The sequence below is a fragment of the Terrapene carolina genome, unplaced genomic scaffold (assembly GCF_002925995.2).
Source record: "Terrapene carolina triunguis isolate 2854851 unplaced genomic scaffold, T_m_triunguis-2.0 Scaffold18, whole genome shotgun sequence".
Classification (NCBI taxonomy): domain Eukaryota; kingdom Metazoa; phylum Chordata; order Testudines; family Emydidae; genus Terrapene; species Terrapene triunguis.
Genome location: NW_020664369.1, coordinates 1087646 through 1107059, shown reverse-complemented (window position 1 = coordinate 1107059; position 19414 = coordinate 1087646). Strand labels below are relative to the sequence as shown.

Below are 19414 nucleotides of genomic sequence, written 5' to 3'. Positions count from 1 at the left end.
TGGCCGTGGGGAAGTTTAGGCTTGAAATTAGACGAAGGTTTCTAACCATCAGAGGGGTGAAATTCTGGAACAGCCTTCCGAGGGAAACGGTGGAGGCGAAAGACCTCTCTGGCTTCAAGATTAGGCTAGATAAGTTTATGGAGGGAATGGTTTGATGGGATAACGTGATTTTAGTCAATTAGGCAATAACGTGCCATCGCTGGTAAAATGTGGGTCCGGCTGGAGAATCTTGCCTGTATGCTCGGGGTTCTACTGATCGCCATATTTGGGGTCGGGAAGGAATTTTCCTCCAGGGTAAATTGGCAGAGGCCCTGGAGGTTTTTTGCCTTCCTCCGCAGCATAGGGCAACGGTCTCAAGCTGGAGGATTCTCTGCGACTTGAAGTCTTTAAATCACGATCTGGAGACTTCAACAGCAGAGATAAGGGAAATTGGGTGGGCCGGCTTTTGTGGCCTGCATCATGCAGGAGGTCAGACTAGATGACCATAATGGTCCCTTCTGACCTTAAAGTCTATGAGTCTATGAGTCTATAATGTTTAGCATATCTGGCATATAAATACCTTGCAATGCCGGCTACAAAAGTGCCATGTGAACGCCTGTTCTCACTTTCAGGTGACATTGTAAATAAGAAGCTGGCAGCAGTATCTGCCATCAATGTAAACAAACTTGTTTGTCTTAGCGATTGGTAGAATAAGAGGTAGAACTGAGTGGACTTGTAGCCTTTAAAGTTTTACACTGTTTTGTTTTTGAGTGCAGTTATGTAACCAAAAAAAATCTGCATTTGTAAGTTATACTTTCACGATACAGAGATTGCACTACAGTACTTGTATGAGGTGAATTAAAAAATTCTATTTCTTTTGTTTATCATTTTTACAGTGCATATATTCGTAATCAAAAATAATAATATAAAGTGAGCACTGTGCACTTTGTATTCTGTGTTGTAATTGAAATCAATATTTAAAATGTGGAAAAACATCCCAAAATATTTAATACATTTCAATTGGTATTCTATTGTTATAAATGCAATTAATCGTGATCAATTTTTTTAATCGTGATTAATTTTTTTGAGTTAATCACGTGAGTTAACTGCGATTAATTGACAGCCCTAATATATAGCTACAGATATGCATAAGCAAATATTCATCAACATCAGTAGTAGTACACAGAGGCCCTATCTGTGATCAGAGCCACATTGTACTAGGAGCTTTGTATACACATAGTTACTGTTTAGGCAACTCCTATCTGAAAAAGCCGCTAATCTAAATAGGTACAACAGGAGGGAGAGGGGAAGTGTTGTTATGCCCAATTTAAAAATGGAGAAGAAAGGCACAGAGAGACGAAGGGACTTGCCCAAGCAGATTGTGTAGAGCCAGGAATTGAACCCAAATCTTAAGTATCCCACTCCACATACCTTAATCACAGGATCATCCTTCCATCTAATGGTTTAAATTGAAAGTTTGTTTACTAAAAGTGAGCTAAAGTTGATATATACTAGTAGCCGAAAGCTCACTCTATTGCATGGGTGTAATTTGTAAAGTCATTTGTAAAAGCACTGAAAACAATGGAAAACTTAAAAATTGGATAATAACAGACAGAATCCCAGTGATGATTGAACCATTGGTATTCTAAACCTAAAGAACTCTCAACCCTGCTTGTAGCCATTTCCATCACTCACACTGACTCAACAGATGTTCTAGGCTTCAGAGTGATGTTTGGGGTTATTGTGTGTGCTGATTGTATTGCCTTGTGTTGATTTGCATGTGGGATGTGTTGTGCAGGGGGAGTTGTGTGGTTAGTGAATGAGGGGGGTGTACTGTGGTGAGGGGCTCTGTGTGTTTGGGGTTATTGTGTGTGCTGGTTGTGTTGTTTGGATAGTTGTGTTGATTTGTGCCTAGGAGGTTTTTGCCTGGAGATTTGTGTGGATTTGTGCAAGTGGCAAATAAAGGGTGTGGCACTCTGTACCTCAAAATAGCACCCTGGAACCCCCATATTCACCACTGTGATATGATTATAATGTTTTGTACCATGCATGCCTTATGAGGGATCATTTAAAAAATCTTGATCTGTTGAACATTAATATCCTGTTGAATTGTGTGTTCTATCATTGTATGTGAAGTTATGAAGTATTGCTATATGTTTGTTACTGAAATATGTGGTAAGTGGGAAACGCCCACAGCTAGCCTTTCAGTGATAACAAAGGAGCAACTAACAGTGGCCAGACAGGCATTGATGGCCCATTAAGGAGACTCTACCCTCCCAAGTGGCCCTCCCAGAGACTCCTCAGAGGGCACATACACAATGGGGTCCACCTAACCCCCACGTCACAGCAAGAATCTTTCTAGCACCTGGAGAGAAAGTATGAACAAGGGTTGATGACATCACCACTTGGCCTCTCTCCTCCCCCACCTACTCTGAAGGCAACAAGAAATTTGGAAGACAAAAACTTTGAACTGTGGAGATTGGTCCCAGGGTAAGAAGGAAATTCAGTCTGTGTAATAAGAACTGTAAACTGCTGGAACGTCTAGAGGGGCAAGAAACTGCTTGATTCAAATCTTGCTTTGTCTGTAGAATTTAGGCTGAAATTTTATTTATATTTCTTATATAACCAACTTTGATCTCTATGCCTACCCCTTATAATTACTCAAAATCTAGCCTTCTGTAGTTAATAAATCTCTTTTATATTTTATCTAAAACAGTGTGTTTTGGGTTGAAGTGCTTGGGGAATCTGCTTAGATTAGGGTTACCATATTTCAGCAAGCAAAAAAGAGGACAGGAGGAGCCCCGCCCTAGTCCCACCCCCATCCTGCCCTAGCCCCACCCCCATCCTGCCCTAGCCCCACCCCTGCCCCTCCCACTTCCCGCCCCCCTCAGAACTCCCAACCCTTCCCCCGCTCCTTGTCCCCTGTCTGCCCCCTCCTGGGACCCCTGCTCCTAACTGCCCTCCAGAACCCCACCCCCTACCTAAGCCTCCCTGTTCCTTGTCCCCTAACTGCCCCCTCCTAAGACCCCCCCACCCTAACTGTCCCCCAGGACCCTACCCCCTACCTGTACCCTGACTGCCCAAAACCTTCTCCACCCCACCCCAGAAAGCCCCCGCCCCGAACTCCCGACCCCCCCCGTCTCTTGACTGCCCCCTCCAAAACCTCCCTGCCCCTTCTCCGACCCCCTGGCCCCCTTGTTGCTGGCCTTCGCCTAACGTCTCTGTGAACTTGCTCAGGAACGGCCTGAGCCGCTCATCCCGGCAGGCTGGGCAGCAGTGGAGGAGGAGCAGGGGAGGAGCTCCAGGCTGCTGGAGGCGATCTGCGAATGCAGGGAGGGAGGGAGGGAGGGAATCATCTCTGCTGCAGGGGAAGCGGAGGAGGGGCTCTCTCTGGCTGTCGGAGCCCCATGTAAGTGGCACCATCCGGCCGGCTGCCCTGTTAGCCGCGCGCGCTCTGCATGGGGGGGGGGAAGTCCGGACATTTACAAATTCCCTCCGGACGCTATTTTTAGCTCAAAAAGCCAGACATGTCCGGGGGAATCCGGACGAATGGTAACCCTAGCTTAGATTACAAAGATTGGTGCATGTTCACTTTCCTTTGACGAAGTGGCAAACTAATTAATGAGCTTGCACTGTCTAGGGAGTCTTGAGCAGTGTAAGCTGGCACATTACTGGAGTGCAAGGCTTGGGGCTGGGGACATTTGCTGGTGTCTCTTTATACAGTTCATGAGTGGCTTAGAGAGCATTCATACAACTCAGCTGGGTGTGTGTAGCTACATATTGATGGGTGAGTGATCATAGCATCTGGAGAGATTTATTGCTTGTCACTAGCATAGCATTGTGAGAGACAGCCCAGGCTGGAGAATGTAATGGGACTCAGTGGTCTCACAGTCTATGTAGTATGCCGGGGACATGTCATAGTGGTGCAGCGAGCAGACTGAAATGCACAGCTTGTTGTTCTGAGTGAGATTTGCGCTTCATACACTGGTGCCAAGATTTTAGGTGGGTTGGCTGAATACAGTAAAAAAAAGTTACACTTCTGTTATTTTCTGTTTGCTTATTTTGGGAAAGGGAAATAGGAGCAGGAAGGCATAAAAATGGATGAGAGTGATGCAGTTGCAAAGTTAGAGCTATACAGACTGCAGGTAGCAGAAAAAGAGAGAGACTGTGAGCATCAGTTGAGAATGAAAATATCCCCATTGACATGCTTATTGGGAATGATTTTTTCCATGGAGCTCTGCAAGAAGGAATATTATGCTGGGACCCCAGAGGAAAAGGGTAAAGTCCCAGGAATTGCTGAAGGAAAGGGAAAAAGTCTCTTTGATTCCTCTGCAGCAAAGTGAAGCAGCATGCTTCCAGGTGTGGGTGGAGTTGAGACTGTCTCTTGCACTGCAGTTGAGGGCAGCACCTCATCAGGAAGGGAGGGGGGTGGAGTGACTGTCACTGACAGAACTGTTCCAGCTGTTAGCTGCAAGCCCTTTGCAGCTGAACAAAGGCAGGATCCTGCTGTAGTGAGCATAGTAGTGCTCACTACTATAGTGTGTCCTAGAGGGAGGCCCAGAGAAGGGAAATAAGGAAAAGATTTCTGTAGGAAATAAGCAACTTCATAAGCATAGTGTGTCAATGCACAATGCAGTGCACCATAGCTAGGTGTCCCAGGGTGCAACCCACCACCATCCTGTGCACTGTCTTTGGGGAAGTTTTGGCAATGCGTGGTGAGGGAAAAAATGAGTCATGGGGGTAACAGGTAGCAAGGGGTCAACTTTCCAGTGTGCAACTTTCTCCATCCCATAATGTCATGCATAGCCCATAATTTTCACAGCTTTTTAAAAAATCCCATGAATCTGCACAGCCCTCCTCACTGTCCACCATCTCTGACAGAAGCATGGAACCTGCACAGCTCTGCACTATTGTTGTAAGTGTTGCAATCACAGAACACATGCCGATACTCCAGTTTTTGCAGAGCCGCAAGAAGAACGGAATCAGCAGGGAACATCACAATTTTATGGAGGACAGATTGCTGTGGGACATAGCAAGAATCAGTTCAAGTATTTTGGGGACATTCATGGAGCAGTTGCAGATGGCGGAGCACTGCTTCTGGGCCCGAGAAACAAGCACTGACTGGTGGGATCGCATCGTAATTCAGGCTGATGGTGAGCAGTGGCTGCAGAACTTTCGGATGTACCAAGCCACGTTTCTGGATCTGTGTGCTGAGCTTGCTCCAGCCCTCCAGCGCAGGGACACCACAATGAGTGCTGCACTGAGAGCGAAGAAGCAAGTGGCGGTCTCAAACACCAGATTGCTACCAGTCAGTGGGTAATCATTTTGGAGTTAGAAAATTGACTGTCGGGGCAATTGTCATGCAAGTGTGCAGGGCCATTAATTACCTCCTGCTATGCAGGATTGTGACTCTCAGCAATGTGCAGGACATAGTGGATGGATTTACAGCAACGGGGTTCCTGAACTGCCGTGGGGCAATAGACATGTATCCTATTTTGGCACCAGACCACCTTGCCACTCAACTGAAAGGACTACTTTTTTCTGGTTATGCAAGTATTGGTGGATTACTGGGGAAGTTTCACCAACATCAATGTTGGCTGGTCAGGAAAGAGTATGATTCTCATATCTTTAAGAACATAAAGATACAAGCAGGGACTTTCTTTTAGCACCAGCTGATTACCATTAGCAATATTGAAACGCCAATAGTGATCCTGGGGGACCCAGCCTATGCCTTGCTCCTCTGGACATGAAACCATACACCGGCCACCTCGACAGCACCAAGGAAAGATTCAGCTACTGACTCAGCAAGTGCAAAATGACAGTTGAATATGTTTTCGGTAGATTGAATGGATGCTGGCAGTGCTTACTCACAAGATTGGATTTCAGTGAAAAAAATATCCTAGTGGTTACAGCTGCCTGCTGTGTCCTGCATAATATCTGTGAAGCACAGGTGGGAAAGTTGCCATTGGGGTGGACGGTAGAGGTAGAGCAGCTGTCTGCTGAGTTTGAACAGTCAAGCACCAGGGTGATTACAAGAGCTCAGCATGGAGCTATATGGCTCAGGATGGCTTTGAAAGAGCACTTTAACAGTGAGCCATAGTCATGCACTGTGATGGACTGTAGTCTGCCTGGCTCTGCATTGTGGGGGCCTGTTAGGAAATGTGTGGTGCTTGCTGTACATTTATGATTATTACACTGTTTGCCACTGATTCTATGAGTTTTGTGTCATGCTGTACGGAAACCAGTAAGTGGTTGCTTTCAGTACTGCTAGGGACTCTGAAGCCTATGTTCTGAACTAATAAAGATGAATTATTCTCCAAATAATAGAATTTGAGTAACAAAACTGGTGCAAAGAAAAATCTGTGCAATTTAAAAGCAAATACATTAAAAATTTACTCAATTAATAGAACAGAACTTAACAGGGCGAAAGAACGTTCATGTCCATTTTAGCTACACATACAGCAACCGGGGCTTTCATAGGTCGGTGCATGTGAAGCTGTGGTTGTTTATGGCTCCCGGGGTGGAGTGATAGGGTAGGGATGCAGCCACCGAGGCCACGTGGAATGCTGGGGGAAAGTGATGTAGTGAGGTGCTATAATGGAGTTCTCCAAACACTGCAAAAGGAAGTGAGCTGGGATTGTTGAACCAGTAGGCCACAAGAGTTTGCAACATCTGTGTTTGCTGCTGGAGAAGCCCCATTATATCCTGATGCATCTCCCTCTCTTTTTCCTGTTGTGACTCTTCGGCCTTTCTCCTGTCTGCTCTTTCCTTCTCAATACAGTCTGCAATATTCACCATCCAGGCACTTTGCTCACAGTCTGATGCAGCCCTGGATTGCAGAATCTCACTGAACATGTTATCCTGAGACCTTTTCTTTCTCCTTCTTATCTGACACAGCCATTCCATCAGTGTGGAGGGGGAACCCCTCAAAGCCACAATGGCGGCAGCTACAGATAAAACACACAGAGGTACTAGTGTCAAAGAAAGTGAACGTTAAGATTCAGAACTCCTTTCCCTCGCTCCCCTAAAGTGTTAAACCAGACATGATTATTGACACTTCTGCTTCGGAGTGCTTGTGCATGGCACCACTCACAGCACCAAACATGGTGAGCATGGCCCACCACAGGTGAGGGAAATGAGACAGGAATTGCTCAGTTGTATAAAACCATGAGTATATGGCAATGGCACTGAAAAATGGCACCATTGTCCACAGGTGGTAGTGATTTTAGCAGATATCTCACTCCTGAGAGTAACAAAGGCACAGAGAGCACAGCTGCTGCTGACTGCCCGAAGCTGCTCAGGCCTATATGGTGCTGGCCTGTTAACATGGGCTGGCACCATTGCAGTAATCACCGACTGGCATGGGAAAACATCCTACCTCAGAGGAAGAAATAAGGAGGGGATTGCAGAGTACCTCCATGAAAGTTTCATCAAGATCTCTCTGGAGGATTCAAGGGACACCCCTGTGTACATAAACAAACTGCTTCACATGGTCCACCCTGCCTAACTATACAGGGAAATGAAAAGCACATAAACAACTCTACTTCTCTTTGTAGTATGAGTAAATTTAATGACACGTTGATAGCTGTGTCCTGTTAAGTTGGGGGCTTCATTAGTACATCACCGTAATGGGAAATACATTTACACATTTATCCAAGGTTCCTTCCCCCGCATTGGGCTTACCCTGCTCAACTGCCAGGATTCACTGGTCTGCAAGCAAATCTCAAACAGGCTCTGGATTGCGGCATAGCTGCACCCCACAGCTACATATCTCTCTTCCTCTTCTTTCTCGCTGTTCACGCCAGGGACCTCTGACGGGCTCCTCAAAGGTATCCAAGGTTGTCTGTGGGTGATGGGGTGTCCACCAAGTATGGCATGCAGGTCTTTGTAAAAGCGGCAGGTCTGAGGCTTGGCACTGGATCAACTGTTGGCCTCCCTGGCCTTATGGTATTCCTGCCACACTCTGCTTTCATGCAGCACTGCTGCTGATCCCTGCCATACCACTTCTCCTGCATCCCCTGTGCAATCTGCTCGTAGGTGTCCACATTTTTATGGCTAGTCTGTAGCTGCGCCTGCACAGCCTCTTCTCCCCACAGGCCCAGGAGATCCAATACCTCCTGTCTACTCCAAGCCAGAGCATCTCTGGGCGTGTAGCTGGCATGGTCAGCTAGGCAGTTGCATACAACAATGGAGAGCTGGTAGGTGTGCTTACCAAGCTGGACAATCATGAAAAGGTATTTCAAAAACTCCCAGGACTTTAGTGGGGCGGGAGGCCTTCAGGTCTCCAGACCCCTGGGCAATAGAGTTCACAATTGTGACCAGAGTGGTCAGTGTCAGGCATTATGGGACAGCTGCAGGAGGACTGATAGGGTCGACATAAGTAATGCAGTGTCTACGCTTGTGGTTCCTCAACCCCAGTATGTTACCATGGCTCACTGCTGCTTGGGGAAGTGGTGTTACTGCATCTCTGTAATGGGGCACTTACATTCGGTGGGAGACAAATTTAAGTGTAGGTTGATGCAAGGCAAGGTTCACCTAACTTTGTAGTGTAGATCAGACCACAACCAGGTGACAATCCTGAAATTTTATTATATATCTACATATAACCTCTTTTCTCTTGGCACTGCCTCTTTAAGTGATCTGTAGATCTTCCTTCTTTGGTATTGTCCTTGTATTGTTCTGGATATATCATAAGGAATTCTGTAACTCAACTACTACTCTTCTGGCAAATTTATTTATTGGGTCTCATTGAGAAGACAGTGCACAGAAAGTGAAAGAAAGACACACAACTAATTTCCACTGATCAACAATAGTCAAAAATAATGCTCTTCTCTACTCCTGAAATGATTGCCTTGTAAACCATTTAACATTAAGTTCCCTAAAACACAGCTTACAGGTGGCTGGGAAAGGAAAGAACATTTGATATCTTGCAAAACAAATGATTCATTACAATATGGGAAGAACTGCTGTAGAAGTGAAACCAAGCAACCTAATTGCCTAACAAGAAGCTGGAAAATTTTAATAATATATTTACTGGATGCAAAGTAGTGGTGTGCATTCATTGAAATTGGCAGGATGCATTGTTATATTTATGCCATGTAACGATATGTAAAAAGCCGTGGATCTTCTGTGCAAGGAAAACTCATTGTATAATTCCAACCCTCTGTACTCCTAACTCTCTTTTCCTGCCTCCCACCTCAGTACTTTTATTCCTTTTCCTTCACCCATGCGTTCCTCAACTCATCCACTCCACCAACCTTGGGCCGTTTCCCATAAGATAGTCGATAAAACAAACTTCAGATCATGGCTTTCCCAACCTTTCCCTGATCGCTTTGCTTTTTAATTGTAGGTACCCCTTTTCCTCTACCCTTCATCTTTCATATCTAGTTTGTAAGCTCTAGCTCTTACTGTCAAGTATCAGGGGGTAGCCGTGTTAGTCTGTATCTACAAAAACAACAAGAAGCCAGGCTTAGTCTTTAAGGTGCCTTGTAGCTCTTACTGTGTAGTTGCACGGTGCCTGACCTTGACTGAGGCTTCAGTGCTATTTTAGTATTCGTGTCACGCTGGCTGGAGTGGCTCCTGACCAAAAGTGGCACCTCAGGGCAGACTGTTAAAAAGCAGGGCAGACGCCCCAAACTGGTTGTTCTATAATTACATTTCACCAACCCAGTAACAAGTGTGAACTCCTAAAGCACTATAACAGTCTTACCATGGAGTCAAAGACGGTCGCCTTGAGCATTCCAATCCATTTTGTCACGCGGGCAAGCTGGACTATGTGACAGATGGTCACTTTATACCAAAAAGCACAACAATATTCACGTTACTTCCAGTCTCAAAGGACCAGTCTCTTACCCCAGATCAGTTGTACTCTGATCTCAAATCAAGGCAATAGCCAATCGTGTAATAAAACAAAGTTTTATTAACTAAAAAAAAAAGAGTTATTTACAAGGTTAAAGCAAGAAACATACAGACACAAATGAGTTACAGTCTTGGATTTAAAAAGGTAATATAAGCTTCTATAATAAACAGCTCTATATGTGCTTTAGGACTGACCCATGCCAAGCAGCATGGGGATCGCTTGCTTATGTTTAGGAATCCTTGCCTCTCAGAGTCCAGATGTATAAAGATCCAGTTTCTCCTTGTCAGGGATTTTTATCCCCTTCTCCCCAGAGTCCACACTGACAGAACAAGTGTCGGTTCCTGATTCCTCTACATCTGAGTGGGGAGGTGTCATGTTATTGATTTGAACTGGGACCATATAGAACATGGTTGCAACCAAAGTCCTGTAGTGGCACCAAATCTTGTATAAAGGGGGTCAAATGAGGTGTCTAAGACAAGGTTATGGTTTGCTGGTCATGATTATGTTGTCTATATGTGTGTATCAATTTTGTAGTTGAAGTTATAAGTATTGGCTCTATACTGTCTGTATTTCAAACTTAAGCTATGCTTCTGGGAGACATCCCAGACAAGTCGGTGTTAGCTCTGCCTAACCTGCTTGATGGCCCATTAAGGACCATCAGCTATACAATTGACCCATTGAGAGAAGGCAGATACGCCTTGTAACTCAGCAAAGTATGCAGGAACTTGCCCATGTGACTCCAGACTCCATTTTGCTGTAATTTTCCACATTAAGAACAAAGAGGTGTTCTTACACCTAGAAAAGACTATAAAAGGCTGATGCCTCATCTCCATCTTGTCTTCAATCCTGCTTCTTACCTCTGGAGGGACTTTGCTACAAACTGAAGCTCTGAACAAAGGACTGAATGACCCATCCCAGCTGGGGATGTATTCCAGAGACTTCATTTGAACCTGCAGTTTATTTCATCACTGCTACAAGCCTGAACCAAGAACTTTGCCATTACTGTATGTAATTGATTCCATTTAACCAATTCTAACTCTCATCTCTATCTTTTTCCTTTTATGAATAAACCTTTATATTTTAGATTCTAAAGGATTGGCAACAGCGTGATTTGTGGGTAAGATCTGATTTGTATATTGACCTGGGTCTGGGGCTTGGTCCTTCGGGATCGAGATAATCTTTTTTCTTTTATTGGAGTATTGGTTTTCATAACCATTTGTCCCCATAACGAGTGGCACTGGTGGTGATACTGGGAAACTGGAGTGTCTAAGGGAATTGCTTGTGTGACTTGTGGTTAGCCAGTGGGGTAAGACCAAAGTCTTCTTTGTCTGGCTGGTTTGGTTTGCCTTAGAGGTGGAAAAACCCCAGCCTTGGGCTGTGACTGCCCTGTTTTATCAATTTGTCCTGAATTGGCACTCTCAGTTGGGTCCCGCCAGAACCAGCATCGTTACAGGAGGGCAATCAACAGTCTTTGTCCTTTTGATGTCTTACAATGGCTCATTTGGTTTCAAAGGCTCTCTTGTCTGAAGGACTAGCACTTTACATTAATTAATACTTCTTTTCCTGTTTGAGGCCAGTTCTACACTACAGACCTATGTCCATATAACTGCACTATTCAGGAATGTGAAAAATCCACACCTCTGAGTGACATAGTATATTGACCTTAACCCCTGTGTAGAGAGCACTATGTCAACCGGAGAGCTTAGCGGGGAGATGTATTAACTATGCCAACGGGAGAGCTCTCTTCCATCAGTGTAGGGGAGTCTTCATTTAAGTGCTACAGCAGCATAGCTGCATCGGTGCAGCTACACCAATGCAGTGTAGACCTGCCCTGAGTTACACAATAGCAGATGTTTACAATGCAAACACTCAATATAACTTTATACCATGGGCTACAGAGGTTATAAGTGAGATCAATACATGTGTTATGCTTATAAGAAGCACACGGAATCTTTTTCAAGGGGATAAGGCAATACGCCGTGTTTATTGAGAATACAATTTAAACATCAAAATCAGCATATGCTTTTACACACACACACGGTTCTGCAGCTGGATCTTATAGTTACCAGTCCTTTGTCAAGTATCAGAGGGGTAGCCGTGTTAATCTGGATCTGTAAAAAGCAACAGAGAGTCCTGTGGCACCTTTGTGTTGCTCGTTCAGTTCCAGAGGCCAGCTGAAACTGCACACAAGGGAGGGGAGCTGGGTCTGTCGAACGCGTCCGAAGCTCCAATGTTGATGCAGAACGAACCCAAAGTCCCATGGCAATACACTCTTCTTTTATAGTAATAAGTTCCCATACAAGTCTGTGGACCTTGCTGTGGCACACCGGAGCTGTTAATCACGAGGTATTCAAGGTTGCTCTTAATCAGCATTATTTTGAGTTGTTACCAGGAGGATCCGCAACTGTTTCTTATCTCGTCCCTCTGACTGAACTGCTTAGCTTGTCCTTGGGGTGTATGCCTTTGCTTTAGGGTCGTCAATCTGCCATCAGAGTGATTCTGATAATAAAGTTGGTGCCTCTCGACTCCTTCACTCCCCTCTCAACCATCCAGCCCATTAGTACTGGTGCCTCCTGTCTCTTCTCTGTTAATCAGTATGCCATACATTCTTCACTCACACACAAAATAGTAAATGATTTCAAAGGCAAGAATTATAGCCATAAAACTTCTATCCTTCTAAAAACAATCATTGACATAATCAGCAAAGAATAAACTCAGAACAATTTATTCTTTCTAATTCAAGGCTGCAATTTCTTCTTACTAATTCAAAGCTAGCAAAATGGAGTACAAAGCAAAATAAGCAAAATGGAGTACAATTTACGCAAGACAATTTTTCCCCATTAGGCTTTTGGCCTACATTGTCCCCCTTTTGACCCATTAATATCAATATATTAAATGGGTCACATCTCGTGTAATTGCTTTAAGGCAACATATTGCAAAGCAATTTGGGCTTGTGGTTTTAATCTGAGGTACATTCTTTTCATCCAACAGCACATAATGCACATTATGACAAATATTGTTCCAATTAGTACAAAGAAAACAATTATGAGATGAATCATAATATTTAAAACTGATGTCCATGAGGGGGACCAGCCTCTAAAAATGCCATACCAATGGTGCACCATCATTTGTTGAGCTTGTGTGGATACTTTCAGAATTTCAGTTCCTTGATGCAAAATAGCCAGACTTCGTGTTAGTACTTTTGTCCGGGTTGCTGCAGTTAATTGACTAATCTGCTTATTCCCTGCTAGCCATTGGTATGAGGTGATCCAATTAACCCCCAAAGAAAAATTAAAACTCAGGGCATATTATTGATATCTACTAGGTTAACATCCTTATTTTTATGAACCGGAAAATAGTAAGTCATGGTGGGAGTTCGCAATATTGTCACATTGCACATACATTGTTGTACAGGTGGCCTCTGAGTATACTTTTCCTGCCACACAATTTTTTCCAGTCCAATAATACAAACATAATTTTCCCCATCATAGTATACTTTGGTGGTGCTATTATCCAATTCATCCCAGTAGCATGTTGCTAAATTTTTTATTTGAACGGAGCAATGCTCCTCTAAAATTGCCAAGTTGGGGCATATCCACTGTCGAGTAGTCCATTTTTTTACACCCATGGGGCGATTATTGATTTCTTCTTTATTATTTAAATACATTCCTGCCAATCGTGGGGCCCAAATATGCCTTCCCTGTAGGGTTGGGAGTGCTAAGAAAGACTATAGGGTGTTCAGGTATCTGGCAGGGTGAATCCGCATCACCTGGCTAGCAATGTGTCCAGTTAGGGTGTTTGTGTATACGTCTGAGTCCATAAGCTTATACCATTCTGAAATATAAGGGAGGAGAAGATTATTTCTCTGTATGCTGAAGGGGAGTTAAGGCAGACATATCCTTGGCTCGAATCCAATCCATCTCTCTTTCTGTTAAAACAATGGCTAACAGCTGTTGCTCAGAACACCATAAGGCTATAGCTATTTTATCAGCTATGTCTCGCATAGTAAGCCCGAAATGTATGATTGATGTGGTCCCAAGTGTGCCACCCCTGTCTGTACCAACTCAGTGATTTGGTGTTCTTGCCTTTTTGCTATTCTGTGGTGTAAAGCTTCTACCGCACAGGCCTTTGTTTTTAATGCTTCCAGATCCACTGAATTTAATATTCCTGTTCCAGCTCCTCTGCCTCCCAGTATAGTACTGGCTAGAGCTCTCGTCCCTTGAAGGGGAGAATGTTTTTGTTTCAAGGAGCCATACCAAGCGTTGAATAAGGGGGTGCTGTATGGTGCACATTCGGGCCGTGTGATGGTTACATTATCCTTTGTCCAATTAACTGTGATGTGTAGCGTTGTTATCCTGGGTGCCATGTATGCCTTAATTGGTGGTTATTTCTTAAGTAAATGTGGGTAGGGTCTTTCCATGATTGGAAGGCCATTTAACAGTAGCACTGTTAGATTGCCCACAAAAATAGTTTTGTTCACCCACACTGTAATCGTGCACGCCTCTAATGGTCCTGGTATGAATGGTAGAAAGGTGTGTGAACCAGGTTTACTGGGTTCACAAAAAGGATTCAAATCCATAATCGGCTCCATAGTAGTTATCACCTCAATCACGCAGTCATGATCCTCATTGGTTATATTAACTCAGGCTTGCAATGTAATTTGTGTGAAGGTCCCATACAGGGTATTGTTATGTATGGGTATTTCCTGAACCCTGTTCCACTCTGTCAAATTAAACTATTGTAGCCCCCAATGTACATATGTTATCATTGAACCCCAAAAGCTTATGAATATCCCCCAAAATAACAACATCTTACCCTTAGCAGATTTCTGGCAGGACTCCCTTAGGATCAGGTAGTGTGCGAGGGAATCTCTATCGGGAGGAATTCACGTGATTATTGGCAGGTATACTTCTAGTCCATATTAAATATAATATGTAATATAATATAAAATATATAAAATATTAAATATAATTGTGTAATAATTAAACACAAACAAATTAGGAAAACAATTTTATCTGTGACACATGAACCCACTTAAGTTTGCCGTCTTTTTCAATATGGTACACTAGTGGGCCAAGATGGTCAACTACGGAATAGGGACCTGTCCACTTAGAATCCAGGGCATGATCCTTTTTCCCTAGCTTTAAATACATTACCTGGTCACTGGCTTCCCATAGCTCAGAATCGGTGACTTTTTGCTTGTACAATTTTGTATTCATTTGTTCAATGGCTTGATTCACCCTATATTGTAAGATAGTTTTGTCTTCTTGCAGTTGTTTAAGCCACTGAAAGTAGTCATGCTGGGTTGCTGTAGGGTGTTCTTCAGAATCTCTAGTGAGGCACTCAGGATTAATCATTAACCGCATCGGTTGCCAATTTGGTACAGCTGGATTTTTGTCTTCAGCCTGTCACTGCTGCAGATGGCAGCCAGGATCAAGGGCAGCTTTTCAGGCCAGTTTTTACCGGTGTGGTCTACTACTTTTCGCAGTGCCTCTTTATGGTGTGATTCATTCTTTCCACCTGTCCTGAGGATTGGGGTCAGTACGGGATATGAAACTTTTGTTTAATTCCCAAAGCATGCATCATCATGGTAAAAATTTCCCCCACAAATGCACCCCCATTGTCTGCATCTATAACCTTGGGGGGTCCATACCTACATACCACTTCTGTAGCCTTGGTAATTTTATTTTGTGCTTAAATTTTATGTTCATCATTTATTTTCCTAATATAGTAATCTCTTTTAAAAAAAAAAAAAACACAATACACAACAATGCTAGCAACAAGACAAGACAAACAACACAAAACATATTTTTTGTCGCGACAGTAGATCCACAGTAGATCCATGGTATTCTGAGTTGCTTCACAGCTGGTACCATTTTTTTCGCACATGCAGCATCCTACACTATTCATAAGGTCTAAACACCAAACACATTCTTACAACTCTAATATTTATCTTAACAATACTAACACCCAGGTAAGTCAGACTGGTTTCCAGCTATGTATTTGTTAGTGTTCAGTGAGGGCCTGGCCCTTCGCATGAGCTGGTACCTGGTCTGCCAGCATCACAGCTAGTAACAAATAGTACTGGAGGATAATATTTTCACAATTTCTAGAGGTCTCTAATGGAGCCACTGCTTGGGCTTATTCTACTCCTTGCATTGGCCTGTCAAATGCACACAGGCCATGGTTACACAGGAAAACCCAATGCCACATTCCTCAACCTAATACACCTATCAGGTCTGTCTCTGTGTGGCTCTTTGAACCTCTTGCTAGCAGTGACAGTACAGTTGGCTGATTGTCTTGCTGCTATTTTGTACCATTTGCTGGCTTCGCTCAAGTGACTCCTCTGAGGATTTGCAGAATATAGTATAGGAGTTGAAGGAGTTGAATATGCTTTGGGACGCTTAACCTACCAGTACTTCAACCTCTCTCTTGCTCTCTCTGGGTGGGGATTTTGGCTCACAAACACACACACACCAAGGAGGGAGGCGAGGAGGAATCTTGTTTGGAATAAATTCATAATGCAGCTATTTCATTTGTAATATTGCTTTATATTGTCAGCACATTAGCTTCTGTGCATGGAGTTATTTCCAATTTTGGGGTGACACCACATCTTAGTGGAATGTTTTCTGTTTTCTGCTCATTTTTGACCACCATGAGCCTAAGAAATGGATGGTTTTGAAAGGACTTGTTCCCTTCCAGACACCTGTCTGACCAATGGGAGTAAATCAGTCTTTTTAAACTTTCAACAGTTAACACTGATAGCAGCTGCCCCATCACAGATTTTATAGATAGTGTGATAGACCCAGGCCAGTTGGGTACAGCAGAATAGCAGAAGGCAGATATACTGGCCACTGGATTAACAGTTTTCTGTTCCCTGATTGACCAGAGCAGGGGCTGCTCCAGGCTAATGAGAACACCTGACTCCAATTAACCTGCAAAGAGTCAGGTGAGGCTATTAAGCTAATGTGACCACCTGACTCTAATTAAGGCCCCGCTGATACTCTAAAAAGGGCTCACTCCAGTCAGGCAGAGAACAGCCAGGGAGCCAGAGGAGAGGCAGTGTGGCTGAAGGGCTGGTTAATGAAGATACCCTCAAGTTATTGGTAAGGGGGAAGAAGGGAGAAGCAGGAGAGCTGTGGGGAAGTGGCCCAGGGAAATGTAGCAACTCTGGCAGTGAAAGGTTGGCTGCCAACAGCTGCTACCATTAGGGTCCCTGGGCTGGAACCTGGAGTAGAGGGTGGGCCCGGGTTCCCCCCAACCCACCACTACAGGAACACCTCCTGGGAGGGGAAGTCAGGCCCCTGTCAGGACAGGAAGCTAAACTGTTCTAAAACAAGCCCTAGGGACAACAGAGACTGTGGGAGTTCTCTCACCAACCTCCTTGCTGGCTTATGATGAAAAGGGCTCAGTAGACTGTAACCCTGGCTCTAGAGAGAGAAGGGCTACGTGGAGGGTCACAGAGAGCCACTGAGGCTAGCATATACCGCCTAGAAGCGCAGGACCCACGGGGACAAGGTCAGAGCTCTGCCACAGAAGATATACACAATATATCAGTTAACATAGATCAATGTATTTGACTAGTTCTTCTGTAATGTACTGTGTTTTCTCTTTTTCAGGCTGTTTTTATTACCATATCTTAGTTATCTGGATGTTTCCTTCAATGATATTAGCGTTATCCCTCATGAAATCAGGAATCTCAGGTATTGATACATAATATACACTGGAACCAGACCTATGTGTAAAAATATTGTGAGCCTATTAGGAAGTTGATTGTTATTAGTAAATCTGGAGTAATGCCACTGATGTCCATGGATTTACTCTGGATTTGCACCAATATAACAGAGATCACAATCTGGCCCACTGTCCTGTGACAGGGGTCTGATTTTTACAATTAAATGCATGTCCAGTTGCTTAAATATCATGATTATGCTTGTAAATAAGGTAACTTCACACAAATTGTGATCATTGTGCCCATATGCATGTGCACTTGCCTAATTTGCATACATGAGCCCTGTAATTGTATGCACCCAAATCATGTAAACCACATTGTCATTCCCAGAATGTGCAAGTGAAGGTCTGATTGCAGTGCGGGTAGGCATACCTGCGCTAGCTTTAATCCGGCTAGCATGGGTAACAATTGTAGTGACCATGTGGGCGCAGGGGTTTTAGCATGGGCACCAGAGTACATACCCGGGATCCCCTTGTACGCTGATTGCTAGCCCGTGCTCCCACTTCTTCACTACTATTATTACACATTAGCTAGGTTAAAGCTAGCACAGGTACGTCTGCCGTGCCACAACTACACCTTCACTTGCAGTGTAGACATACCCTCAGTGTGTTTGTGTGTGTGATAGGCAGGGGAGATTAATACTTTGGCTTCATGGGAATGATACAATAGAAACTTTATGACAGACAGAAAAGGTTTTTCTGAAAAAACATACAGAATTCAGATACCTTTTAGAATTAAGGTTAACACCTTTGGGGTATATTGTATTAAAAGCAATTGTATATGTGTTATTGTGGCATTGTATGTACCTTCTCTAGGAGGGACGGGGATGCTAATATACTTCTTCCATTATAAACCACCCTCTGGAGAGATTCACATATACCAGTTCAGAGTGGATTCTTCAGGGACCAACAGACAAAGAAAGGGTTTTTGGATAAACAGCCTGGTTTTAAACTGGCTCATGGCCTTCTTCCTCATCCAGCAAACGGACAGGACCCATGTTCCAGGGAGGGCCCCAGTCCTTTAGGGCAGTGGCTCTCAACCTTTTCAGACTACAGTACTGCTTTCAGGAGTTTGATTTGTCTTGTGTACCCCCAGATTTCACCTCACTTCAAAATTATTTGCTTATAAAATAGACATAAAAATACAAAACTGTCACAGCCCACTATTACTGAAAAATTGCTGACTTTCTCATTTTTACCATATAATTATAAAATAAATCAATTGGAATATAAATATTGCACTTTTCAGCATATAGTGTATAAAGCAGTATAAACAAGTCACTGTCTATGAAATTTAGTTTGTACTGACTTAGCTTGTGTTTTTATGTAGCCTGTTGTAAAACTAAGCAAATATCAAGATGAGTTGATGTATCCCGTGGAATACCACTGCATACCCCCAGCAGGGCCGGTGCAAGGATGTTTCGCACCCTAGGCGAAACTTCCACCTTGTGCCCTCCCCGAGCCCTGTGGCAACTCCCCGCCCTGAGGTGCCCCATCCTGCAACAGCTCCCCACCCCCCTCTGCCCTGAGGCACCCCCCCATGGCAGCTCCCCACTCCCCCGGCCCAGGGAGCCGTGCGGCAGCTCCCCACCCTAGCTCACCTCTGCTCCGCCCCCTCCCCGAGCCCTGCGGCAGCTCTCCACACCCCCCTCCGCCCTGATGCACCCCCGCCCCGTGGCAGCTCCCCCCCCTCGCCCGGGGAGCCATGCGGCAGCTCCACACTCCAGCTCACCTCTGCTCCGCCTCCTCCCTGAGCATGCCGCCCCTGCTCTAATTCTCCTCCCCTCCCAGGCTTGCCACGCCAAACAGCTGATTGGCGCCGCAAGCCTGGGAGGCGGGAGAAGT

General features: G+C 44.4%; 1 protein-coding gene across 1 annotated transcript in view; it reads left to right on the top strand.

Annotated features, from left to right (window-relative positions):
* LOC112111205 (leucine-rich repeat-containing protein 63) overlaps window positions 1–19414 on the top strand; it is a 47426-nt gene that overhangs the window by 25003 nt on the left and 3009 nt on the right. Inside the window, 4 exon segments of the mRNA XM_026651396.1 lie at window positions 418–433; window positions 4088–4124; window positions 6846–6889; window positions 17458–17541. Of these exon segments, the coding sequence (XP_026507181.1) occupies window positions 418–433; window positions 4088–4124; window positions 6846–6889; window positions 17458–17541 (181 nt within the window).